A 27,924-nucleotide genomic window follows, 5' to 3' on the forward strand; every position below is an offset into this window, starting at 1 on the left:
TTCTACCCTGCTGTGGAGCACACAAGCCATAATTTTTTTGAAGAGGTGAGGTACTGTGAAACAATTTGTTTATTTATTTATTTGTCCATAAGGCCAGTAGTAAGATCAATACAGTTCAGAAGAACTTCATTTTTACACTTGCCACAATGAAATAGCAATAAGATTTCAAACTCCCAGCAGAATTATATTTGAAGTTTCTCTTAAGATCAAGATTAATCTGGGGCAGGGGCAGGAACTAGACATGCCAAGAAGCTCTGAAGCACAAATCAGGTTGTAATGACCTGAATTATCTAAATGACAGATGAAGCAAATATTCCCTACGCTAAAAAAAGCAACACGTGGCTGTAATTCTACACCACTTTATTTTTAAAAGACTTTTTTGGCTTTCAATAAGCAAAACTAGCTTAGTTATTTCCTAATACCGAACTTTATAGAAATAACACTAGATGAACAGGTATTAATTCACAAAACCAATACCGTAAGATATTTGGCCTGAAATACCTTGGATAAGGTGATGCAAAAAGGATAAAGAAATGCTTGTTCATCCCTGACAAAATACTGCACTATAGGAAATACATGCAAACAGCACACAAGGCAGGTAACTCAGAGATTTCTTAACTATACACAGATTGGCAGAGGTAAAAAGTTTATCGTTTATCTTGTTGCATTTTATCCTATTAAATATAAATACTAGCCTTCATATTTAAATTGTAGGGTTTGAATATGTAAGATACTTACTTGGCCGATCCTGTACCTTCTCGATCAAAACAATACTGCCTAGCTCCACAAAGACAGATTCTGACCTCTCAGGATCATCATCATCCAAAACAGGCAAAGATATTGTGGCCTCACTTTCATTGGCTGCAAAGATTGTGTGACCTGTAATAGGTATATAATCTTTTCCCCCTACTGCTCTAACAACATCAGGTGGAAGAAACGGTGACTTTTCATCATCGTCAATAGTTCTGTATGTTACCATTACTTTACCGAGGAGACCACCACGCCTTATTATTGTCAGGGAGATGTTTTTTGTTTCTTCCTCAACTTTTATTGGTCTGTTTTGCTCAGAAAAGATGAAGACTCCATAGGGATCATCATTAGCTAAAACAGTTAATGTTGCATTTGTATGATTTCCAAGACGACCAATGGAGACATTGATGATCGAAACTGAAAACACTTTATCCAGCTCAGGAACTTCATCAGGAGAAACCTGTACTGTAATGTTTGCTCTCTCTTGGCCAACATCAAATGTTACATTCCCATCTGCAGAGATCAGGTCTTCGGTGAGATCACAGACTATCATCCAGTGCAGTGTCACCTGAGACAAGGCCCCATGCGTTCTCACAACCTAAGCGAAAAATATAAAGAACCACATATTTTTGTTCTATGAGGAAGAAAAACATAAAAGTATGAGATGGAATTAAGCAAAAACATTGACAAGACGGGTTAAAAATAAATGAATCTTTTTAAAAACTGTAATATTTATTATCTCAGCTTTGCTCTATTTGTGGTATCAACACTGTTATTTTAAGATAGTAGTACCTCAGTAGTACCTCAAATGTAAACAAGTAGAAGCAATTTTAAACGTGTGGATACTATTATGTCATCATTTTAGCTTCAAGCTGAATGATACACATTAGAAAACTCAGTACAAATGGCAAAACAGGTGTGCGTAATAAAGTTGATACGAACCCTGCAGATTTATGGCAAAACCACCGCAGAACACCCAGTGAAAACAGAGGCGCAAGAGACCTGTACATGAGAAACATGAGACTCGAAGCTTTCTAACCTGCAGCACAATATTGCTATCTCCATCTTCAGGCTCAGTTCCATTTACCGAGAGCGACTCAGTGCTGAACTCAAACACACCATGAGCATCATCAGAAGCCTCAATAGTCACAAGAATGCGGGATGCAATTCCCAAGCTAGCTGTTAAGTACAAGTTCCAAACAGCATTATTTTTTTCTAGCATCTTCCCTTACATGAAAGTAAAACAGCTAAAGAATATGTTATTAAAAAAATACACAGATGAGCATGACTGAAGTATCCATGCTGTTTTGTCTTAGTGCATGATAACTATCCACATGGATAAGGAACTGACTTTCAATAGTGCAGTCCTGGCAGCCCTTCTAAGGAACCATGCAATAAAAAAATATAATAAATATGAGTATTTTAAGGGAGGAACAGAAAGAGAATTACAGGTTTAATGACTGAAAATGGAGCAGAATTTAGTGGGGAGTTGTATGGTAAATCACAGTGTAAGCAGATAGACCAGATGAGGGCAGGTTCCATCTTAACATAAGCTGGGATGAAAAACTTAGAAAAAAATAAGTCCAGAAATCCTATAAGTAAAAGGATTGTCTTGGATGAGAAACGAAGTAACATAAAGCATGTATCGAAGCATACAATCAGTTAATTTTTAAATTACCTTTGATTTTAAGTGTTTTTGGATTTTGCTCTCCAGAAAATTTGACAATTCCCAAACAAAACTAAGTTTTCAAACTGTACTTCTGGAATTAGTACATTGTATTTTACAATATAGTTTTGATGGCATAAAAGGTGTAATTTCCTGTGTTACACTAAACACTGACTGCTATTGAAAGTATGTCCAAATTAAATGGAGAAAGAATATTTTGACAGAACTTCATGATAAATCTAAATTAATCGTTTGTAACTGCAAGTAAAGTAATACTATGACAAGTTGCGTCAGAATAGTAATTTATGACTGATATTACAGTTAGAGATAAAAATTAGGATTAATTGAAAATGCTTACCATGTTGATGGACAGTTGGAAAGAAGAAATCCAGGTTCCCATCACCACTACCACTGCCATCATTTCTAAAGAGCTCAGCAACTTTAAGATGACAGACATACAGATATAGATACACATATACACATTTATAAATAAAGAGAAAGCAGAAAGTAATTTAAACATTTCTGGACAACACAAAAGAGAGGGAAGTATTCTAGGAAGGTATCAATTTTGGATACGAAAGTATACAGGATTTCTGATAAAAGCCAGAAAAAGTATTGTATATGCCACCTCTTACTTAATTTATGACACTGGGAGCAGCAATGGGAGGTCAGAAGGAAAGAAAACACATACATCTTTTTTTTCTCTGAGCTTTCTTTCCCTCTTGGTGTCCCCTATTTGTATTTCCCCTTTCTCACTCCTAAATGAGGTCTGTCACAGAGAAATTGGAAATGTGAATTAAAAAAAACTAAACAAAACCCAGGGGCTAAAAACTGCCAAACGCTCTTGTTCTAGTATTTTCTCACCAAGCAAAAACACATCAGAAAGTTGGAAAAATCTCCAGTAAGCTTAACTACTGGAGACTTTACCCTATGTTTTGTGCTCGCAATGGTGCTGCAAAGGCCAAATAGAGGGTTTGTGTTAAGAGGGTATCTGACTAGTGAATTACTACTAGTAAGTCTTCTGACTAAAAGAAAAACCAAAAAAAACAGAGAAAAAAGTTTGTTTAATAAAACAACTATTTGACAAAAAAGTCCACTTGACCATGAAAGGTCTGGTTTTTATCGCTACGTTGCACCATAGTGCCATGTTGCACCACAGACATTCCAAGTAGTATGATATAACTTCCCAGAAGGCATCATACTTGCATTTCTGGATTGCTTAAAAAAATTAACATCAGTTAAAAAGTCACTTTATGGCTGCCAGCATTTGCAATTACTTTTCTCCTCCAACCAGCTTTACAATCTCCCTTAAAAATTTTCTCCTATGGAAACAAGTTCTGTAAGAGCAGAGCGGAGCACTGATGCCCACCATCTCTTTTGAGACCAACATCTCAGACCAGAGTTTCCTTTGAGTGTTTTTTCTTGTTCTTCCACAGAGCTACCAGCTGCCTGTCCAGCTCAGCTAAACTCCCTCAGGCTCTCAACACCCACAGTCTCCTACTGATATAATCCAGTTGCATAAGTTATGAGCCAGTGTATCACAATTCCTCCGATTTCCCTCAAGTGGCTGATAAAAAAATCCACTTTGGCTTTTCATCCTTAAATATTTTATAAATATTGACAAATTAAAAAAAAATCAAATTAATTTTTTTTTCATTATTTTAATTATTATTACCAACCATGAAATTATGTAATGTGAAAAGCAGCAATTGCCTTTAAATGACCTAACGTATGGTAATAATAGATTTTCTTTGGGATCTGGCGGTTTCCAGAAACAATTAACAAAATACCTGAAGAACAGTTCTTTCCTAAGAAAAATTACAGCTGCCTGAGGGATGTGGGGGTGTTTGTTTGTCTTTAGAAATAACATGGAAATAATAGACCTAAGAAAGGCAAGATTTCAATGGATGAATAGAGAACACAAAAATACAACCAATGTGTTGATGTATGTGCCTTACCTCCTCCCTCTGGGTTCAACAGCTCCACTTTAAAAGTTTTTTCTAATTCAGGAACAGAATTATCAGTGATGTTGACAGTAATGTACTTGTATCTTTCTCCTGGCTGAAATTCCAGCGTGCCCACAACAGCCTGCAACATGAAAACTCTTCACATTTTTGTTCAAGTCTAATGTTTTCATCCGTACGGAAGAAAAAAAAAAAACAACACACTTTTCTTCACTGAAGCTGAATCTTTGTTATGAGAAAAGGTCATCTAAATTCACAGAATTACAAGCATCTGCATTCACCTGCATTTTTCTGCACAAATATCAGTTAGACAAGAAAACACAGATACATACATGTTATTTTGTTGAACATGAACAAATTCCAGTACATACAAACATAATCTTAACTTGTACATGCACCTGAACGCTCATATAAAGATTGATATACTCAGCAACAATAGCAAATATCTCTTCTTGCTTCAGTAACAATTCTCTTAAGAAAAAAAAAAAAATCAAAACCAGAGGCTTTTCCTAGGAAATACAACATGCTGCACAGAAAGAAGGTAAAAGTCACATAACGATTTTTTTTTTTTTAAGTGAGTATTACAAATTCGTTTATCACAGCATTATATAAAACAAGTGTTTCTGTGAAAAGAATCACAGCTGGGCTAACATACTCAAACTGAAGGCTATCTCCAGGACAAATAACTCTAAATTCTAAAATACACACCTTGGCAATGGCCATACCTGATAATCTTTAGGACTGAAAGCTGTAAGCGGCACTGTTCTGTATTCCACCAGAACTGTTCCAAGAAGGCCTTGTGCACGAATTACCAGTAATCTGATCTGTCCAACTTCTTCTTTAATAGTAATATGGGGTACAGCAGAGGCTGGCAGAATCATTTCATCACCTGGCTGAGGAGGTGGCCCCACTGAGAACTGTAGTAGACCTGGCAGACAAGAAGTGCTATTTACATGGCTTCCTGCATCTAATTTAAATTATGGTAATATCGAAACAATATTATTTATAATACTTATATTTATTGCTTCTGAAATTAAAAAACAGTTCTTGATATGCCCTTAGGACTCAATTACGCTATTTCCAGGGATGTGTTGTGTACCTCCCTCTCTCTCACTGATATCTGCCTCAGTCTTAATACAGTCACAGCACAAAATGAATTCAGCTCTTCCCAAAAGAGCCACAATATGTGATCATACTGGGCATTTATTGGTATAATAAGCAAGCAGAAATGTCTGTCTTTGTCAGGAATACTCATCTGAGAAAAACCTGCACAAGATCGACTACATGCAACCTTTATTTGCTCTCAGAAGGGAATTATCATCTATTTGGGCAGGGCAGCTTTAATGCCTTTTTGTAATATTCTCAAGAATGAGTAACTCAGCTTTCATTCTTGCATAAAAATTCTGAATTAATCTCAAGTTAGATAAAGTGGAATACTTGGCATTGCTTCCTCAACTACCAAGGCTAAGCAAAGTATCTGTTTAGCTAGAACTATAACATTTTCTGTAACAAGACTGTATCATCTCCATCATTGTTACCATATGGGTGGTCACTGGCTTTGATGCTGATATCAGTAGTTTCCTTTTCTGGATCTATACTTGCTCCACTGGTAGGAGTTGAACCTAGTTTTCCATCTCCAGACACTGCAGAGACTAATGTCACACGGAAATATTCATTTAGCTCCGGAATGTCATCATCAGTAACATGCAAATTTAAGACCTAGAGAAGGACCAAACCATGGAGAAATCAAACCATGCAACATACATCACTTATGAGTTTCATGACCCCGCTTAACTCAAATTCTTTGATTAGTCCCAGCAGTATCTGCTGTGTAGTTCTGAAAGCAATGTAGACAACATTTTTGCTTTCCATGTAATTTAACCTAACTTCTAAGATAATATTTTATGTTTAGAATATGCATTCCAAAACCAACTTTACCAAGTTACTAGAGATGGAAGGCATACTTCCTTAAGTGCTTCACATAAACACATAACCAACCAAGCAATTATTGTCTATTTTAACATAAGCATAGCTTAAATTGTGTATATTGGAAATCCACCTCTGATAGATTTCAAAATCTTGAAGAAATTGTGTTTCTGAACAGACATTACAGTGATGAATCCAATTTAGAGAGCAAGAAAAGCAAGTTTTTTATGCTCCCTGACACTTGAAATTGTAGATCATACTATTAACACAACCTGCTCTGCACAGGGTAACATATTCACCTCAGTACATATATCATGATACGATTAGACAAACATACAGGAGAGAAGGTTTAAGTAGCTGATCATATTTAGGGGTGTGGGAATGAGTAGCTTACAAACACCAACGGAAAACCTCTTAGGATATCTCACCTGATGAACAACTGCTCCCTGTCTGTTTCTTAGGGCCATGTCCATTAACTCCTCCGTATGTAGACAATAAATTGGACCACATAGCAGTGGAGCAAGAGGGTATACCAGCCCTTTGCTGCCACTAGATAGAATGAGGCAGGCCTCGTCTATGCTACGAAACCAGAAAAGCTTTGGAAATTTTTAATTTATATGACTATATGCAATGAAGTATTATGATTCAATGGAGAATTAAAGCTGAATGAACAGCAACATGAACAAACATTTTCAGATATTACAAGCTTTTGCCAAGCTCTAATCACTGACATTGTCTAAATGGGACCAGATCCACAGTTCTAGTGGAGCCAGTGGGATCCTTTCAAATGGTGTCCGTAGGTTTCAGTCAGTCCATACTGACTTCAGCAGAGTGATAAAAATGAAATCGAGGACAGCATTTTCTACTAACAATTCACCCTCTTGATTTCATGAACACTAATAAAAAACACAGGTTAATGTTCTACAGTATTGTGGTCCCACACCTCTTCAAATAAATGTGAAATTCCTGTGCTGTGAGTCGGGATTGAATTCATAGAAGCAGATTAAGTAAAAGGTACAGAATGTGGCCAACATTGGTTGCAAGACACTTGATTACAGCAGTGAACTTTACTGCTTGCTATGTAATTGACGTGGAGATAAACCTGAGTTCCAAAACTCAAATCAAAACCTGATCATTTTCCAGTTTCAAAAGTAGCTGTATCCATTATTTCAGCCCAGAACTATCTACAATTCAAGAATACATATAGATATACATAAATCTACTATATACATATATGTGAACCTGTCTCATATATTATGTGCACTGAAACACACATACACACACGGTGACCCCTGAACTGAGATACACACAGATCTACCATATCACTTGTTATTTCCCAGGGATGCAAAAAACCCTGTAAAATATAGAAAAAGCCATGTGAAGGAAACACTCTTTAGTACGAGAATGAGTCAAGTATTCTCAGAAGGTGTTTTCCAGCAGGTTTGCAAAGGAGAGGATGAATAGTTAATAGGAAGATACGGTTTACCTCTGATCTCTGCCAAGGAGAGAATATGATAGTGCCACTGCTGTTAGAAAAATCGGTAACAGAGTAATTAATGCCAGTGGAATCAACCTGTGAGATAATGTAATTTATATACACATAGTCTAGGGCTCCCCTTGTACGCTCCACAACACAGGATATAGTGGAACCCTCGTCGGCAGTCTGGAAGAAAGCAAGAAATTGGAATGCTTCTTATTGTCAAAGTAAATCAAAGCAATAAATGCAAAAGCTAGTCAAATGTTCAGGTGAAAAATTGCTGTTGTGTTACTTTCAGCACTTTTGGAGGGGTAGGAAGCTGAAACTGAACTTGATGGCCGTCAGAACAATCTGACTGGAATTTGTAACAGCTTCTAGTACGTCCCTGAGGACTATAATGTAAAGTAAGCCAACAACTATACCCCGTTTTTTGTTTTGCACACAATCTCTTCCCCCAAACTACACGTCAAAGACAGAATCGATATGCCTGAAATGTACGTGTCAAAAGCAACTGAAACTATTGGTTTACATTAACGTCAATTATTTTAATTTTCATTAGCAATAGTTAAATAAAGACTTGGATTCCCCCTTTTCCCAACTAGAAACACTACTGGAGGAAAAAAAAAAAAATACACTAAAATTAAAATGAAATTATACTATCATCATTCAGGAAAAACTTTGAAAAATTTTCTGTGCTGCAGTCCTCCTTACAATTCTGACTTCACAGAGAACATGACCTCAGTGGCAACAATTTCACATATTTGGAACAAAGTCGGTATTGATGCTTACCATATATTTTAGAAAATCATGACCATAGAACTAAAAATAGAAAATAATTTTATTTGAAAATTTCCAGAAAGGCTAATGCTATCTTAACCATCACACAAGTTTCAGAGATGCTGTATAACACAGTGCAGGTAGTGCATGTGCCTTCAGCTGCTTAGTAGACAGATACGTACATAAAGCAATTAAACTGCTGATAAAACAATGCCATGTATCTGCATCATCACTGAGAGCTCTAATACTTACCTGGTGAAATGGACATAAGATAAGTGCAAAACAATCGGCATGCCACATAAATGTTTAATTTTGCTTCACGGTTGGTTGGTGACCTGTGTCATCATAGTATTATCAGTGGCATTTGAAACTGAAGGAATCTGTTATCGTAGCATACGGTAGGCACATAGAAAGCAAACTGAACCAAACTGAAAACCAGTATCACCCAGGCAAGATGGTTACTTTCAAACACAACACTAGCACTTCGGTTAGAAAGAACATATCTAAAAGGTCATGTGAGTTCCCAAATTGGAAAGTATCCTGAAATTTGTTTTCCAAAACGATCCAATACCAACAGGAACAGGTATCATGCCTCTCTCCCTCATACTTGATTAAAGAAGTAAAAATGAATTACAATTATTTCAATCCTTCCAAAAAAAGCAGAAAGTTTATATATTGTATATATGGTGGTTACCACCATAGAACTTAACGTTTAAAAAAAAAAAAAGCAACTTTCAATCAGTATCTAGCAAATTCACACCAAACATATGCAATTTATACCTTGTGACAGCAAATGATTGTGGAAAAATACATCACACCTTGTCATTGCATGACCTGTAACAAAATTCCTTCAAACACAACATGTAGGATAGAAAAACAAAACAAAAATCTTTGTAATAATCCATTCTCCAAAAAAGAAAATTAAATGTTACATTTTAATTGATAACCCAGTCTTAGGTATGACTGAAGTAAAAGAAGAAAATGTTCTTCTAGAAAAATGTAAGCTTTAGTCTTCAATTTATGCAATAAATTATATCTTCTTAAAGATATTGGGGAGGAGGGGGCTTTAAAAATGATATTGCAAATGCCAGTGAGATTGAGACTGTATTAATAAAACCTACACATTTCCAAATTCTAGAAAAACTTTGCTTAACTATATAAAACTAACAATATGTAATCAAGGCCCTGTGCCAGTCAGTTCGTCTTGCCATTAACTTTTCTGTGTCCAAAACTTCACCAATAATTTTCCTTATGAACACCTTACCTCAGGAATACATGCTCCAGTGAAGCCAAATAAGCCATTTGCATTATCACTTTTCTGTATTCTTAATCTTGCTGTGATATTTTCTTGTGAAATTCGAGCTCCACCACGCACAGAAATGAGCTTTAGGATGAATAACTCCTCTCCTTCTTCCTCTTTGTCATCCTTTGCAGACACAATGAATGATTTATTGGTCTCTCCTTGCCGATACTCCAAATATCCAGAGACAGGGTGGACATCACTCTTTGCAGGACTTGCATGGAGTTCATAGATCTCTGCTCGTGTCAATTTACGCTCATAAAGCCTTACATCCTGCATTAGCCCTGTGTACCTACTGCTGCCATTGATTCCTGCTCCAATTCTCACTATTCCTGGACCTAGGAAGGAAATTACAATTTTGCTCATATTATTGTATTTCTTCAAAGCAATAAATCTGCATTTGAATAGCTGTAATTGCTCAAAATCAGTGGTAAACTTTATTATCCCTGGATTAGGAAGCATACTGATCTTGAAATCCAAAATCAGGAGGCTCCTCGAGCCTCATCTCAGTGTGACATGGAAATCGTCACTGGTCAAACAATTCCATGCTAAACCGTTCATGTTTTTCAATCACAGCTTTACCAGCACATTGTCACCATCCCTTATTTCAATGAGGCCTGGAAACATCTCTCTTTCTGTTAGAGATCTGCAGAGCACAACTGCAACACCTCCCAGCTTTTGTTTTGCTAAACAGACCCCATTTTGTCTCTCTGCTATGACATCCGTTCTGATGATACTCACCATCATTGCACTAGCCCTTCTGGGCACACTTTTCCCATTAATGCACAGGGAATATGGACTTCAGAAATGTACACCAAATTCCAAACAAGATTTACAATGGCCTTAATATTTCTCTGTCTCCAAACTATCCTACTCAGCAACTCACAGGATCACAGCTGCCTTTTTCACAAACATACTCAGCTGGTAGTTCATACTCATTCCTAGTGTGCTAAAACACACAGATATCTTTTCTTTCCAGATGTCTTCTGTTTTGGAAGAAGCTGTGCTCTTGAGTGTACTGGCATACATACAACACTGAGTCTCAGTTCTAGAGACGAGTAACCACAGCAACTGATAATGGTCCCAGGGCACAAGGCAGAGGATGGTGAGAGTGGGCTACTGTGCTCACCACTGTGTAGTATCCAACATTAAATGGAGAGAAATTAAATCCTTACTTTGTGCTTGTAGTGTCTCCAGACAGAGCATATGTCACCTCTGCTAATATAGAAAATTTACAATGACTCAGACATACCCTTCCAGCAACAAAAGCATTACTGAATTTCACACATCTTTGTTTTAGAAACTAACGGGGGGGATAATTTCTCAGCTACAGTACTGAGAGTCTGATGGAAATTATTAATTGCAGAGGCACTACTTTGTTACAGAGGGCAAACGTATTTTTCAGACTTAAACCACTGGAAAGTTAGAGGCAGAAATAAAATACTACACCATACAATTAATGAAGTCTTCTTTCTATTCTCACTCTATGTTTGTGAACATATATGCATGTAGATACATACACATTTAACATCACTGTAGGTTTTTAATTCTCCTTTCATTCAGAAAAGGAGACTGTATTTGAGAATTTGATATTCATTCACTGCCTAACCCTACCAAAGAAAACATGTGAAACTGAAGGGGAAAGAAAGAAAGGAAAAAGGATGGAGATGACCTCTAACTAAAAAATGCACGTGGAAGAGTGGAAAACTGCAAAAGAAAGAGTAAATATGTGTATTCCAACCACACAATATCTGACTTTATAAAGGAATTGTTCTGATTCTTCTCTGGTCACCGCTATGCTAGTTTAGAGTGAAAGTACACAATGGTTACCTATGACCAAAATCCCATCTGGTACTATCCAGTTAGATATACTGGAGTACACATGCTAATGTTCCTTGGAACACTTTTAAACTTATAGGCATAATTTTCATATACTGTGTAAATACATACATAAGTAAATCTACCAAAAAATCATTGAAAAATGCTATTGCTTACATGATATTGGCTTAGTTGTAACATAATACACAACTAGAAACAAAATAATCATTGCATTTTGTTTCAGAAACTGAGAGGAAAAAAGTCCTTTCTCAGCTATGATGCCGTAAGTCTTATGTAAATTATTAATTGCAAACATATATAACTGTATCTATACATGGTAAGCATACATACATAAATATAATTATAAATTATTAATTTATTGTCAAATTATGGCTATCCAAGCTCTGCTACAGTTCTGAATTTTTTGGAACCTTCCCAGCTCTAATTTCCATATGCTTTTTGAAAATCCTCAGAGTTTTCTATCCATTCTTTTCAATTAACTAATCAGACATAACAATTTCAGTATCTTGCGTACATCCGTTAAGGAGTTAGAATCTTCTATACATTGCTGAACTTTACATACATAGAAAAATAATGCAGGCTACTGGCTCACCATCAGCAATGGCTTCTCCTTTAAGGCTCTTCATTCCTCTCAGAACTGGAATTCCATCCATGTAAAATTCAATTATACTTTCATCCAGAGTAATCAGAAGGTGAAGCCAAGTAGTTTCATCCAGATATTTCAGGACTGCTACTTTAGCCATATATGTCATATTGGATCCTAATGCTGTATAATGAAGCACTACAGAAACATGCGAATCATTTGTTTGGATTTTCACGCCATAATACAAAGTCCCATTATCATCATCCTTCTCAACTATGTAGCCATCAGTACCGATGTTAGGAATTAACCATGCTGAAAATGTAAAATTAGCTACTGGAGTATTTCCATTGTATGAGTATTGCGGACCAATAATCCCAAATGCATCCTCTTTTCCACTGAAATACAAAGCATCTGTTCCACTGTGATGGCGCCTCATGTGAGGCTGAGATTGTACTGAACTTGGAAATGATCCCAACAACAAGAAGTCTACCATTGATGGCAGTCCATCTTGGAATGTACTAGACAGTATTTCCCAACCTAAGCGGACAACACCAAAAGTGCCTTGATGTCTCCAGATGGTGAAGTCTGTAATATAAGAAAGATCATCTTCAGAAAGAACATCTTCCACTATCTCTCTGTCCTGGCTTTCTGGATCTATAACAAAGACTCCAAAAGGGTCATCATTGAATGGGATCATCACGGTTACAGCGAGGCTTGTTTCAGATAACTGACCACCAGGACCAGGAGACCCACCTATATGTAATGGAAGTCAGAGCAAAAATTAATGGTCGGTTTCAAACAACACAGTCTGAAAAAAGTTACTACGTATTTAAAGTTTTTTTAATAAAATATCTCTCTATAAAGGCTTAAATCTTCTCTGAAGAGTCTCTGAACTCTCAGAAAATGCTCTGATTTAATAATAACATAATTTAGCTGTATCATTTTTCAAACACTATAGTGACACTAAAACAAAGCAGTATGTTATTCTTCAACTGCAAAATACACACTTGTCTTTCAGCTAAAACAAGATTAGCTCAAACTTTTCTGAATTAGTCAATAAGATAGGCTACCTTTGATTCATTTGACAAACATGGGGCCAAATTCAGTTCTCATATTACTCCAAGATTTACACAAGTATGGAACATCAAAATTTGGCCCATTGCCTCTGAAACAGAAGCAGAGATATCTTGCAAAATCAGTAACCAGTTGTACATTAAAACTGCTGCCAAGTCATGCCATTAGTATCTATTTCTGCACAGTAAGATCATGATATGAATGCAGAGTCTCCATGTCCAAAGTGTGCAGTGATCTACCTATTAGAAGTAGGAAATCTTCTGTACACGCATATGGATTTCACTTACAGGAAAGGTCAACACATATTTTCAGTTGTATCTGGGCACAGAAGACCATAAATTTTACTGAGGCGGAATGAGTCCAGGAGATTTGGAACTCTGCTCAGTAGCAGACCTGTAGCAGTTATAATTTAAGTTATATGAAGTGGTAACTATAAGTATTTTACCTCCTCTAGAAAAAAGCAAACCAACCAACCTCCATTATGGTAGACACGCACAGCATTTAATAACTTAATCACTCTACATCTCTGAAATCACCAAGAGGCATCCTTTTTAAAGCACAGATAACCAAAATTTGTATAACAGTAATTCAGGATCTGAATAACTTCATTCATATACCTAAATTAAGATTAAATGAAAAGTAAAACCTAAAACCTTACCAGATAAGCATAGGATATCAAGACATGATTCAAGGCAAAGCTCTTTCCAGGGTTGGTTTCTTTTTGATTGGTTAAACATAATTCTTTTCTACCAGATATGAAGGAAATGGTGATATGGAAGACAATACCTGAAGCATTCACCAACTTTAGAATGTAAAATTCATTGAATTCAGGAATTCTATCCGCAATAGCAGCGAGTGTTATTGGCTTTGAACCTTCACCATCCAAGAAGTGCACAGTCCCATAAGTTTCATAGAACTCTTCTCCTGGCCTCAACACAGAGTCATTATCAAACAGCTGCCAGGTCAGTGAGACATTGCCAAAGTGTCCTCTATGTCTCAAAACCCTGTTCAGTGATACAGAAAGAGTGAACGTCCTGGCAGGTATGCATCAGTATTCATTAGCAAGGGAAAACATGATTACACCAATCTTCCTTACTGTGAAAAATAATGTTCTAAATAATCATGAACAATAAATACAGCCATGAACAATAATAAAATCCTCTTTGAAGGCCCATAATTTCACAGTATAATTCTACTCCCAGGCATACCACTGGTACCTTAGGGAAAAAAGCAACCAATGCAACTTTACTACACTCGTTGTAGTAACCTAAGCTAAGCATCAGTTTGTCTTGTACTTCTATTATGTAAATAATAAATATGAATGTATAATAGTTCAGCAAGTTAACATTAAGAATTGATATATTTGGCCGCCCTTAGACAAGAAAGACATTTAACCACAAAGATTTCTCCCTTTAACCATCAAGCCTCTTAAGCTCTTTCTTACATTGGTATTAAATTTGGGCTATGTTCTATGTCCTTCAGAAACCTGTGGTTATTCCAGATTAAGTATACAGTAAATAAAACCAAGATTTTATTTTTTGTATAGCTACCTGATAACATAATTTCAGTAATTTCCAAAAGGCATTATAAATAAATATTGAAGCATATAGTGCCTTTATTAACAAAGTGTGCCTTTCATACAAGTGTGCTTTTGTTTGCACAGTAAAATAAAATACTGTACAAAGTGATTATACCAGGCTGAAAAATCAGTTCAGCAAAACTAGTCCAGGCACAGAAACACAATTGTGTTGTTTCTGCTTCCAAAGGTTTTCCTTTTCTCGCCATTAACAAGGCTGCTCTATCCCAGCTGAGTAGCACTGTTGCACTGACTCCAATTACAGCCTTTAAAGCTCAGTGCTGCCATAGCTGTTCTCAGTGGTTACGTTGTACGCTACTCTGACCCTTTTATTACACACTACACAGTAGCCAAAGCAGTGAGGGTATGGAAGAGAGAGCTCACTAGTAAACATATTTCATCAGTGAGGACTGAGCAAGGTCCTCAAATGTTAGTGATCTTGGTATCATGTGCTTCCATAAAGCACCCATATATAAACATGTTTAGTTCAAATCATCTTTCTTCACACTATGAAATCAAAAAAAAAAATTATCCTGCAAATAAGATTACAAAGGACCAAAAAAAAAACCCAATGAGCATCTTAAGAAAAATAAGCACACAATATATTTATTATCCTCTTTTTTGAATGTTTTTCATTTTTCAGATGTGTTGCATAAGCATAAAGACCTAATCCACAGCCATAGGCATCTGCTTCAAGGCCTTATAACAAACAAAAAATCAAATAAAAAGACATAATAGATAATTAAACAAATGTGAAAAGAGCCTGTTCCCTAACTGTTCACACTACAACATTTACTGTCACTTAACTTCTCTTTATATCCTGTTTAGAGGTTTCTTAAAGAAAAAACAGCATTTTTGCAAAATTGTAATCCCATCCTGACTTTCTGGAACACAACAAGGTAAGATGCCAAACACGTTAACCTCTTAACCCTTCCCATTCTTGAATACACCCCAGAGGCTGGAAGGAAAATACTTTCAGAGGTCTGACTAGGGAAGAGTATGTTCAGTCTAGAAGACAGTCACACCTGGACTTGGGAGTACAGATTTACATCTGTAATTAACAGATAGAAGAAAAACAAACTAACAGAAACAATACAGTAATATATGCTGTTTGTAGGAGATGGCTTCAAAATATGGTGCAAAAAGAAATTAACAACCACATATTAGCTGTGTTTTGAAATGATTTTTTACTGCTCTGTTAGTTCAAGTTATATTCTGCTCAATCATCTAGATTCTTCTGCATCTAAAGTCTACTGAGAATATAACAAAATAACAATGCTGTAATCTTATTTAATTACATTTTAACATGAATTTCTGTATATATCTAATATGCACAGTCTACTTAATAGTCCACTGATAATAGATGGTGTCTTTGATAGGTTTACAAATAATTTAATCCAAAATTTGGTACAGTTATTTTTCTTTAATACATTTCTAACAATGCAAACTTGTATGGGATCAGATTAAAGTACTCCATAAAGTATCACATACATCAGTTCAAAAAAAGTGCAAAACTATTATTTAAAAGTTACTTACAAAAAACTGTTACTTTTGCCTTCTTCCACCGGCTTCTCTAAAGGTTCCAAGGAGAAAATTCCATTAGGATCATCATTTGCTTCAATAATAACTGTAGCCATACCAGCCTTAAAGATAACAGTATCCCCTAAAAAGAGGGTGATTAATTTTATCAAAGCTGGAATCAGAAATGGAGGTAACTCTAAAACTGAAGGTGTTTCCCTCTCACACCAACTGCTTTTACCCAAAAAAATGAACAATGATAAAACAATCAATTAAAACTAATATTCCAGATATTCAGTAACAGGCAAATCAGTGTAAAGCAACATCTCATGCAGAGAGTAAGATATAAGATTTTCAGGAAAAAATATATGTGACATGACCAAAGAAGATGTGATTCTGAGCAGAGAGGATTGTATGAGAGCTAGCGTCTTGTGCTTCAACTGGTTGTCAAAAGAAAAATGTATGTATTCAGAGATCCCAGCTCTCCTTTAGATCTAGAATAGAAATATTTCACTTAAACTAAATACAACCTAAGAACGATGTTCAGGAGTTTATTCATACCCGCATCATAGCCTACCCGAAAGCAAAAAATACAAGATACCTGTGAAGCACAGAGGAAGTTAGTAGGACTCCTCCGTGTATAATAGCACTTGAGGGACATTCTAACATCCTCCCTATGACCACAGATGTACACTATGTTTCCACCCCCATCCCATTTTTCACTCTATTTAAGAGTGTTAGACTAGCTTTTGTTACAAAGCAAGAAATGTGCTTACTGCTGTAACTTCATATACCTCTATTCGTATTTTCCCTGAGGTACAAGAGCCCAACATAATTTTTAAAAGGGATGTAAAAAACAAGGGCAATACATGCAATAAATCATAGCAAGAAAATAATTCTTTTTCCTTTTGGGAATGTGTACAGAAATATTCTGTATTCTTAGCGATTCTAGTGAGGCTGCACAATGATATGATCTTCCTTTTAGAGGCAAAGGGAGCCTGTAGATACACATCCTTGTAGAACCAGTGTGCCTAAGGAAAGCCAACATATGTTCCCGACAGAGTGGTAAGAGAAGTAAGACCAGTAGATCCTGAAGAAAGTCAGTAAAGTAGAAAGAGATCACTGAAAAGAAAATTTAAGAAGGGAGAATGGCTTTGTCCAACCATTTCTGCAAGGCTGATGTTCTGTAAGAGACCTGGGTACCAGAGTGAGTGCTAGCTGACCTCAGGAAACACATACACTATCTTATACTCAACTAATTGCTAGGAATTCCCCTGTAATTCTCTGGCTGCCTGCTACCAATGTCTAGGGCAGATGCAGTTCGAGATCAATGGAGCCTTGTGAGCAATTCATAGACCAGCCACAGGGCGTCCCCTTCCATGTAACCTAAAGCACTCTTGGTCTCACTGACTGTGAAGACTAGATCGTTATAAACTGTAAAGACAGCCAAGAAACTTAGTATGTATGTCTAGATGAAGAAATGTAATTTTATATTTCCTCACCTTGAACTGAATCCCTGGTAGGTATTTTAGTTTGTGAACCTACCACACAACCTCATGTGAAGGTACAGCCTGATGGTTAATTTTCCTTTGCTTTGTTAAATTGCAGCAGCTCAAGTCTCAGTCATTGTTTTGATGGCTTATTCGATTCAGTTTTGGTTTGCATTGCAAAGATATGCAGGGCATTCACAGCCTGTTACTACCTCTCAGCTACAGAATAATAACAACTGAAGGACAGTAAATCATTTAATTACATGGTTTTCCTCTAAAATAAGGCAGTTCTGTTTGCTTTCACAAAAATCAGGCAGCTGTGTAGTATACAATGGAGTATCACAAAAAAATCTAAAAGAATCCCTCTCTTTAAACATTCTTTAACTTTGTGTTTCTGTAGTCAAGTCAAAACCCCACCGAACCTGGAGCATTTACATTTGAAAAGAGACTTTCACTCCTGTGCAGGAAAGGTATCAGCCCTATCATTCGATTTTTGTTTCCAATTAAAAAATTCAAGATGAAAATTCAAACACACTGTGTACAGTAATTTTATAGAAATGTTGAAGCAAACCTTATTCATGTAACACTTTGCACTTATATATTGCTTTACGACAAGATCAAGCTGGCAAAAAAATGCAGAAAAAAAAAAGAGAGTTACTAAACATATGTCAAATCATTACTTTTACCTGTAGAATTCAAAAGGAAGATATAAAATGTCTCCTCAGTTTCAGGAGTATCATCATCATTAATATACACAGATAAGTTCTTCTCTCTTTCTCCGACATCGAACAAAATGACACTGTGCTTTCCAGTAGGAAGAAAGTCTCCCTCTTCAGCTGTTGCATTTCCATTAACAGTAACATATTGGACAGCAACAGCAACATCAGCAGATCCATTCCTTAGGACTGTGAAGTTTGCAACACTTCCTTCTTTAACGCTCACTGTCAGAGGTTCTGAAAAATACACAAGCAACAAATCTACCTGAGTTCAAGCCTGAGCTCCTTGCATGTGGTCTGTTTTCTTAATCCTCCCCAAGAGGATCATTCTCCTCAGTGAAACAGAAGGTAAAGGCACAGAAACACTTGTGTGTACAAGAGCATATTGTTGTACTTAGCCACCTAAGCAATCCCAGCATCAACAAAGAGAAGAAAGAAATAAAATAAGGGAAAGTTCTGAAGGAAACCAATATAAATTCTACATGACAAACCCACGAACGTTTTATACTAGCTCCACTAGGATTAGGGTTTCTCAATGATCTGGTCTGTCAATAAAATCTGTTTGGGGTAGAATATGTATTCTACATTTACAAACAATAATATCCAACCTGCAAAATAAATGGGATCATCATTCCTCGTAATTTGTAAAATTGCACTGGTTATGTTGCCCAGCCTGGCTCCACCAGTAGCATTGAATAAGCTGATGACGAATAATTCCATCTCTTCAGGCACCTAAATGAGAAAGTATTACAAAATTAATTTATTGCATACAAAACAACAAAGAGATTAAAATGAATCACTGAGGGGGTTAAAAACCCAGAGATTTCTGAGTCTTGTTTTTTATTTATTGATCCTTAAGTGTGTCACGAGGGATGACAAATGATGGTTCATACAGCTACAGAGAAATCATCACCAGTCTAAAATCCTTGTAAATAAGTCCCTCCATCTTTATTGTTGCATGGATGACCCAAAATTTATATTGCCGTTTCCTGCTTCTGATACATGTAATTATTTTTACAGTTAAATTAAATTATTATTAATTATTCTCATTCTTTCTTATATTATTTTAGATATAGCAACATTAAACATAAAAATTAGGATACCTACTAGCAAGGGGTTTACTCAAAAGAACTTTTCTGTAATTTAACCACATTCAAATACTCTCAGCTTCTAACTTTTTTTGTTTATAGGTATGCACAGCTTCTCAATATCCTTTATGATTTGCTGAAGTAATCTCAGTTTTACCCAAGTATTTTGCTTTTTCCTACAAACACTTATTAGGCTTTTAAAAAACAGGCATTCTGTCTTTCTCCTTAAATTGTAGTGTTTTAGCACTTACTCTTTGTCCCATATACTCACACAAAACCACTGTAAAAATGTTTACCTCATCCGGCAGTGAGTAAATGGTGATATTTTTTGAAAACTCCAGATCATCAAAGAAAATATTCCCTTGTTCTGGATAGATGTCATTGGTACATGCTGGGTCAACAACCCAAGACACACTAACATTGCCATAGTTTCCTTTGTTTCTTACAACTTTGTAAGCAGCTAAAAAATACAAACATATACAGTCAGTATACATCTCCAGAATAACACAAATCAAAAAGGAAAAGGTCAGCAAAGCTGAAACAAAGAAAGAGGAAAGGAAAGAATAAGCAAATACGTACGCTTCTTGCAACACTAATATGTGAGAGCACTACACAAAAGGACACACTAAGATAGACCATTAAAGTTGTTCAAACTTGATCCGTTTCATTATTTTTTGCCTGCAAATGTTCTTGATAATTGAATAGAGATATATAAATTGAAGATTTAGCTCTGTCCTTCTGTCACATAGCACCCTACTCTTCAGGCTCCACAAGCAGAGCTACTACCTTCAGGTTGCATATTTTGCACATATATCAATACTCCACCCCGCCTGTCTGGCATATTCTCTAACCACTTTTTTAGTGGATTGATCCCTCTGGCTTTCCAGGCCCATCCTCCTCCACTTCAGTCTCCACTGCTCATGCTGGTACTGTACCACTCCAGAAACTCTTGAGTGGACACTTCGAGTCAGACATTGACCTACAAAGGTGAAACGGGGAAAAGATGCCTTGCAGGGGCAGACAGCAGATAAAGCAGTAACTCTAACGAAAAAGAATTACCAGCGTAGATGATTTCTCCTTTACTTTCCTTTATTGTTACCGATAGTTCATCAGGTAGAAACTGAATGACACCATGCGGATCATCATTCTTCAAAATGGTTATATTGACCTTTGTGGCATTCCCCAGCTTGCCTGGCATTTCACTGTAGCCACTTAGTACTACAGAATATATCTCATCCAGCTAGAAGAGAGAAACTCAGTCAGAATAAAAATACATATTCAGTATGCACATCCAAAACAAACACGTAAACACCCCCAGTCCCTAGCTGGGCAAAAAGAGATAAAAATTTAAACCAAAGGAAATCTCACACACTTTCTATGTGCACAATGTGTTTGTACATTGCCATCAGAATATAAAAATAATTAGAAATTTCTATCTCTAATAGGACCGCTTTCTCAAAAAATCTAGCATTATTATAGCCAAGGACTTATTTTGTGTACATAACCTAGAATCTCGTCAATTCACTAGTACAAATATATTTGTAAAGCTACCTGAAAGGTAAGTTTTCCATAAGATTCATTTATGTTTCTGGCTTTGTAACAGGGAAAGCAAAGGTTTTCAAATCATTGACTGGAAACCAATTTAAAAAGAATGTATCAGCTTGCTTTATTAATATAATAGAACTTTCTACTTCATATATTTCTTGTAAAAAGCTCACAGGTAATGCTTCCAGGGACATTAAAACAAGTATTGCCGCTATGTATCTACACGGTAAATATTAGTCTAGACTGAGGAGCACTGAGTGAAACTAGCAGATGATCACTAGGGAAAAAATAAAACAAAACAAAACAAAAAGGAAATGGTTCTTCACACAGAGTTCAATTAAACAATGGCACTCAATACTACAGAATGTCACGGATGCTAAAAACTTACATGGATTCAAAGCATAACTGTTTCAATTCACAGAAAAAAATCCACTGAGGACTACTAAACCCAAAGACACCACCCATTTATCCAGGCGTCCCTGGTTTGGAGTCTAGGAAGACATTCTGGAGAAAAGCCATTACACACTTGTTCTGCTCCTATATATTTACCTGTATTTTAGTAAGTGACCAACTAATACCCTTCTGAACACAATTTGAAGAGAGAAAAATATTAATTTTTACCTCTGGAATTCCATCCATCCTTGTCAGAAGAGTAATTATGATCTCTCTTTCACCAGGCTTAAATTCCAGAATTCCTGTGCTTCCATAAAACTCATTATTGTCTCTTGGCTCTACAGTGTAGCGTAGAAACTGCCTGATAAGACTACCTCTACTGCGGACAATCTGCAGTTCGACAGACTCCCCTTCCTGCAAAAAAGAAAATCCAGCTATTCTCTAGTACTCTGCTTAAACTAAGTTGTCCACAATGACTAAGAAAAATTTCTCAGATAGCTACCTTGATACCATAGGGACCTCTGGAAGAGGGAGAAAATTCAAACACTCCGCCGGGATCATCATTTTCCAAGATAATAATTTCACAAGTAGTAAACCCATATTTCAGAATTTGATTTTCCACACTGACCCTGAGAAAGGAAGGCAAGAGGGTTTTTTTTAGTAACAATACTGTTTAGCAAGTCAATCCACACCTGTGCAAAGGAAATGAGAATACTGGTGAATTTTATGACCAAATTATGAAAAAAAAATCCCTACAAAGAATAAAATAAATTAAGAAAGATACAACAGTATCTTTTATCCACTTGGAAAAAAACCCTTTGCTTCTGAAGCAACTTTGTTCTCTGAGTAGTTTTTATACTTGATGACTGTGGGGGTTTTTTTAGTCACACATGCACAAAACACACAGGAAAAGAAACAGAATTGCACAGTAAAAAGTTAAGAGTTACATTCAATATTACTTTGTATTTGGATCAAAATGTAAAGGATAAATACAAAATCTCTTAAATAAATAGAAATTACATTGACAACTACACATTATTACCCTCTTCTGCAAAATCTGCTATTGCTATACATAGGAAGAGACTTGTCCCTCAACACTGTGGATTTCATCCTCACCTGTGTGTTAACCTGCCTTCTGTAAGATGGGGACACTACGTCTAGGATCCCAGTATGGCCTAGTAAGTGTGGGACCTACTCTCAGTAGCTCAGACTCATTCCCTTTCTCCTCCCTTACTCACAAACCCGTTGCCTAAGGTGCAGGGTTGATCAAACAGAGCTCCTCTTGGTGGAGGATTTCTCTCCCTGGGCTACTGCAACACCATCATTGTCTTACTCATGTACACAAACAGGCCATACCTGACAAGAGGAGGAAACCTTGCACATTGCTTGCATTCATTTCCTCAGATATGGTAATTTTCAATGACATTGTTTTAAGTTCATTACAATAAAAATGCCAGAAAAACTGCTACTGAAGGATGCGACAAGAATGCACCTTCAGACTGATGGTTTGGATACAGCTTATTAGATGGTGTTTTATGTATTTAGATTCCTGTGCACCATCTGTGTTTCCCAGAAGAAAATTTCAATGACCTTTTGGTCCAACATATTGTCGATATTTTTATGATTTCGCTGTCCTACAGCCCAGATTTCATGAAACACTATTTCATAAAGAAAGAAATGTGATCTATTATATCCAGTATTTGAAATCAGTCCTAGAACCGTTTCCACAAACACTCCATAAATAACTGGAACACCCCCCCCCCCACAAAAATAAATAGCAATGTACCTTATGGCAAAGTCTACAGGGAGGATACAAGATGCATGACAGGAAATATCTATTTGAAAGTGTAACATGTCATGTTTATTGCACATTAAAAAAATACGCCAGCAGACACAGCACCGTGTGTTAACATGAACTAAATGTAGGTTATTAAAAAATAAGATAACTGCTCATCTGTGACCACAGAAAACTCCTCTATAATTCTAGTCAGCTCAGTCATTTAGTTGGGGCAAACCGTATTTCTGGCAGTTTAAAACAACTAATCCATTATTGCATCAAACGTTCAAATATCAAACACTGAGCCATGCATTCATAACTTTCATCATTCACAGATCCTAAATAAAGAAACGCCTTCAAGCCAGAAGCCCATGCCATCAAATTAAACACCAAAGGGCAAGCATGCATTGTCTGAAGAGATGCAGAAGATACGATTCCTGAGAGGAAAAGAAATGATAAAAAGATTCTGTCCAAACCAATCACTTGTAAAACAAAGCACTGATTCACTGAAGACAAACCACAGTTCACTGCACTTACCCAAAGTACACGACAAACCTTTCTGTCTCTACCCTGACAACACAGAAAGAAAGAAAGGGGATGGGGGAAGGAATGAAAGTGCCACTTGCTAGAATTTCAATAGTACCAATCTTAGAAAAGAATAATAATAATAACTAAAAAAACAACACAAAGCTTTCTTTTTTCTTTCCAAAGGCTTATAATGTTCATCTTGTGGGAACCCTACTTGCTTGGCATTTTCCTGTTGACAAATGCTAGTGAGTGGGCAGTTCCCACTTAGGAGAAATGACCCCATGACCAATTCTGCATGTCAAGACCTATTCATGGTATACACTACCAAGCCCTCCTCTAAGAGCCCGATTACTGCCAGCCTCTGTGCCTGCTCACAAATGCACCAGCAGCCCACATGTATAAATAGCCCTTCATTTAAAACCAAAAAAATCTGCTTGCCTCCATGATACGTTATTTCATCAATCTGCCAAACTAATGATAAAACCATATAAGCATAGTGGGACTAATAACGGGTGCCTATCAAAAACTATTTTGGCACAAAATCACATCAAACTTTATTTTTGACAATTTGTCAGTTAACCAGATTAACTTTTAACATAAATATACATAAACATAAAAGTATAACAAAAAGAAATACAAAAGAAAAGAATATTTGCTAATCTCTTAATTGCTTCCATTTCAGCCAAGCACTTGTAACAAAACTACCACATCAAGTCAGACCAAAAGGCAGATTATTCTGCAGTGGTAATCATGCATTTTGACTTTCTTAATCTAAAATAAATATATATAAAATATAAACCGTGTGTCTCCTATAAAAATACCATAAACAGATTACCACATCATTTACAAAGTGAAATTTTGACTTCATTAATTTCAAAAAGAACTCAGATTCAGAATTCAATGGAGATAAGCATTCACTCAAAAGTTTGAGAAAATAAAGCAAATACATTTGCAGATACATTCTTTCAAATAGGAGACAGAAAATTCTCATTGATTTCCAGTGAGGCTAGATTTTAAATACTATATTTTGAGACATTCTCCCTTCCTTCAGAAAACATATGCAAAAGTGTTCCAAAACCATCAAAGTATTAATACTATTAATACAAAAGATCAAGGAGAAAATTCCAGAGTTGGTAACGCTGAAATTTAATTATATCGCTAAGCTGTTGGTAATACAATTTACAACAAAGAATACAAATGAACCATTATGTCAAGTGAGTTTTTGATACGTATGTACAAGTTTAAGTAGTTAAGACATAGTAATTCATCAGAAAGTGAAAGGGGATGCCAGAAATAAAATCTCTTTCAGCTTCATGAAGTTACACTGCAAGAGTCCGAACACAGCTCAGACAAAAAAGCCTGTTAAGATGAACTGAGGAGTAGTGCTAGAATCTAATCTTGCTGTAACGCACAATGGCAGCACTGCAGAAATCCAGAGGGTAGCAGCAATGAAAAAGTCAGAAGGTACCACGAGGCGCACACCTTGAGCTTCTCCAGGTGTTCTTTGAAAGGACTGAGAAGACTGGCAATACTTCATTACTTTTCAACAGTCACAGTGTAAGTGGGAGTGGAATCTAGAGAACTTGCAGATCAGAAAGCAACTAGTCTGATCCACTGCTAAAGGAAACCATTGTTCGGGAGGTTTCTCCATCCAAGTCCCATTTTCAACACTCGGATCACTTGATTGATGGATTGATCTGACCATGTTTTCTCTGCATGACTGGACAGATCGTTGTCACTGCTCTGACATAGTAAATGTTTGTTACTATTTAAAGAAGGCATAAAGTAGCCTATGCAAATATGGAAAAGAAGAATCTAGGCTTAGGCTTCCAACTCTGAGCTGTTGTTCATTAGCAATGAACAATGTACACAGTAGGACCCCTCGTGTCTACACTCTGAGGTACGCACATACAAATTCTCTGGACCAGGATCCCCCAGGTGATTTCCTGTCTGACCTTGGATTTGTCTCCTCACTGTGGAGCTGTTTGGTGATTGCTGGGCTGTGTCTGGCCCCAGCAACCATGATCTGGCCTAAACTCAGCATATGTTCCTGGCTTGACCTGCCCCATCACCACGACCTTTCCTGATGCCCTGGGCTCCAGGCTGCCTCCAGTCACCCGCTCCAGCCTGCTCTCCCACCTCGCTGGGGGCAGTGGGATGGGGCCCTGCCCAAGCAGCCATGTTATCAGGCTGGACTCCTAGCTCTACGCCACCACACAGCTCGCAGGCCACCAGCCATCAGCTCTTGCTACCTGCCCTGACAAGATCCAAGAAAAACACATATTTCATGTACACTCCTTTCACCGCAGAGTACAGACATCCAAACTGCCACAGAGCGCGCAGGATCAGTTTAGTCCTGTTTCAACCTTTGTGGTATGTGAAACCATCTCATGGTGAAATCAACCCATGGTTTGCCCTAGCGAGGGCATTCAGAAGTAAAGACAGAAGTTAAAACAGCTCTTGTGCACAGTCACTCAGCCATAAGAAACAGCTCCAGGTACGAGGGAGAGCACTTGACCAGGAGTAAGGAGATCGCTCTCACTGGGAAAACCACTTGCCTTTCTTTCTCCTCAAGCTTAACTTTTTCTGTAAAATGTCTATCTGTGGACACGAGGTTTCATTTTATCACAGAGGATAAGTGCTGGCAATGTTTATGACGCAATCTCATACTGCATTTTCTGTGACGAAACAACTGGAAAAAACCCACTTCCCATACAACAAATCTCATGTGAAATGACTCACCATTAAGGATATTCTTTCTTTAAAACAACTTAATTATTATTTAGCAAGAAATACAGATTAATTAGGACAACTAACAGAAGCTTCAAAAATTTTCTTGCACTTATTTTTAAACAGATAGTACTACAAAATAGCAGAAAGAAGATTTTTGACTGAGTTTGAAGTAACAGGGCAATTTCAATGTTATTATGAACTAAATACCATTGCAAAAAAAATAATAATTATTAAGAGATGCAATGTGGTCGAATTTGATAACTTTGGACCAAGAACTGGAATTCTGCAGAAAGTTTTGAAAGGCACCTGAGAAACTGAATTGCAGCTGTCAATCTGTATTGCTGTTACTATTAAAAACACACGTTTCTAAAAAACTTTCTTTTCTATCTGGGTAATACACAAAAAGTACATTCAGGTTGCCTGTGGAATGTCACTCAATTTGTTTCCTAGATTTGTAGTCACTGTTCACCCTTTCTTCAATTTTTTTCAGGATTATCTACTTACTTAATTAGTGGCAGGACCTAGCTTTAAAGAACGGTATTAAAGTAGGATTTGCCACATGATAAATTCCACAGTGCTTTTCATTAGAGGAAACACCTTCTCTCCAGGTTTAATCCATGAATTATTTCATTTTGGAGGCTGTTTTAATTTTTTTATTCATAGCAGGAGATGTATGGTGGTATTATTTTGAAAAGTAATAAAAGCTAGCAGTAGGTGTCAAGTAGCACTCATTTAAACATTCTACTACCATTTTCAAATAACTTTTTCCTCATCAAAACAAAGTCTGATCAAACTCTTAAAGAAAAGGGCAATGTTTTACACTGAGTTAATTCTTATTGCATCACATATCTTACTTAATAGAAAAAATACTTACATAAGAAAGATAAATACAGTTTTATAAAGGAAATCACCAAGTTAGGAGAAAATCACAGCTCCATTAAGCAGTGTATTAGTGTTTCTGTGCATGCCAGTGCAGGCAGCAACTCTCACAATGTATAAACATGTTCAGAGCCTTGAATTAAGGACCACAGACAGTATGCAGTGCTTTGAATGGGCCTTCTATGATTTGATAAATTTTTGTCATGAAGTAATAACTTAAACACAGAAACGTTAAAAAACTACCAGACGTTTCAAAATCACATAGTCAAATCTATGTTTTGCATTTGCAGTGTTTCAGAAACTTATTTTCTAAACTTACTCAAGA

At 36.6% G+C, this 27,924-nt stretch overlaps 1 protein-coding gene across 1 annotated transcript in view; it reads right to left on the minus strand.

Annotated features, from left to right (window-relative positions):
- ADGRV1 (adhesion G protein-coupled receptor V1) overlaps window positions 1-27,924 on the minus strand; it is a 269,894-nt gene that overhangs the window by 221,411 nt on the left and 20,559 nt on the right. Inside the window, exons 12-29 of the mRNA XM_086480034.1 lie at window positions 23,997-24,029; window positions 22,185-22,311; window positions 21,911-22,096; window positions 20,804-20,984; window positions 20,041-20,204; window positions 19,265-19,388; window positions 18,627-18,893; window positions 16,469-16,595; window positions 14,143-14,360; window positions 12,292-13,035; window positions 9,825-10,198; window positions 7,793-7,969; window positions 5,919-6,099; window positions 5,106-5,308; window positions 4,375-4,504; window positions 2,775-2,855; window positions 1,790-1,929; window positions 739-1,348 (exon numbers count right to left, since the gene is read on the minus strand). Coding sequence (XP_086336160.1) covers window positions 739-1,348; window positions 1,790-1,929; window positions 2,775-2,855; window positions 4,375-4,504; window positions 5,106-5,308; window positions 5,919-6,099; window positions 7,793-7,969; window positions 9,825-10,198; window positions 12,292-13,035; window positions 14,143-14,360; window positions 16,469-16,595; window positions 18,627-18,893; window positions 19,265-19,388; window positions 20,041-20,204; window positions 20,804-20,984; window positions 21,911-22,096; window positions 22,185-22,311; window positions 23,997-24,029 — 4,067 coding nt within the window. The remainder of the gene's footprint in view (window positions 1-738; window positions 1,349-1,789; window positions 1,930-2,774; window positions 2,856-4,374; window positions 4,505-5,105; window positions 5,309-5,918; window positions 6,100-7,792; window positions 7,970-9,824; window positions 10,199-12,291; window positions 13,036-14,142; window positions 14,361-16,468; window positions 16,596-18,626; window positions 18,894-19,264; window positions 19,389-20,040; window positions 20,205-20,803; window positions 20,985-21,910; window positions 22,097-22,184; window positions 22,312-23,996; window positions 24,030-27,924) is intronic.

The sequence above is a fragment of the Leptosomus discolor genome, chromosome Z (assembly GCF_034619465.1).
Source record: "Leptosomus discolor isolate bLepDis1 chromosome Z, bLepDis1.hap2, whole genome shotgun sequence".
Taxonomy (NCBI): Eukaryota; Metazoa; Chordata; class Aves; order Leptosomiformes; family Leptosomidae; genus Leptosomus; species Leptosomus discolor.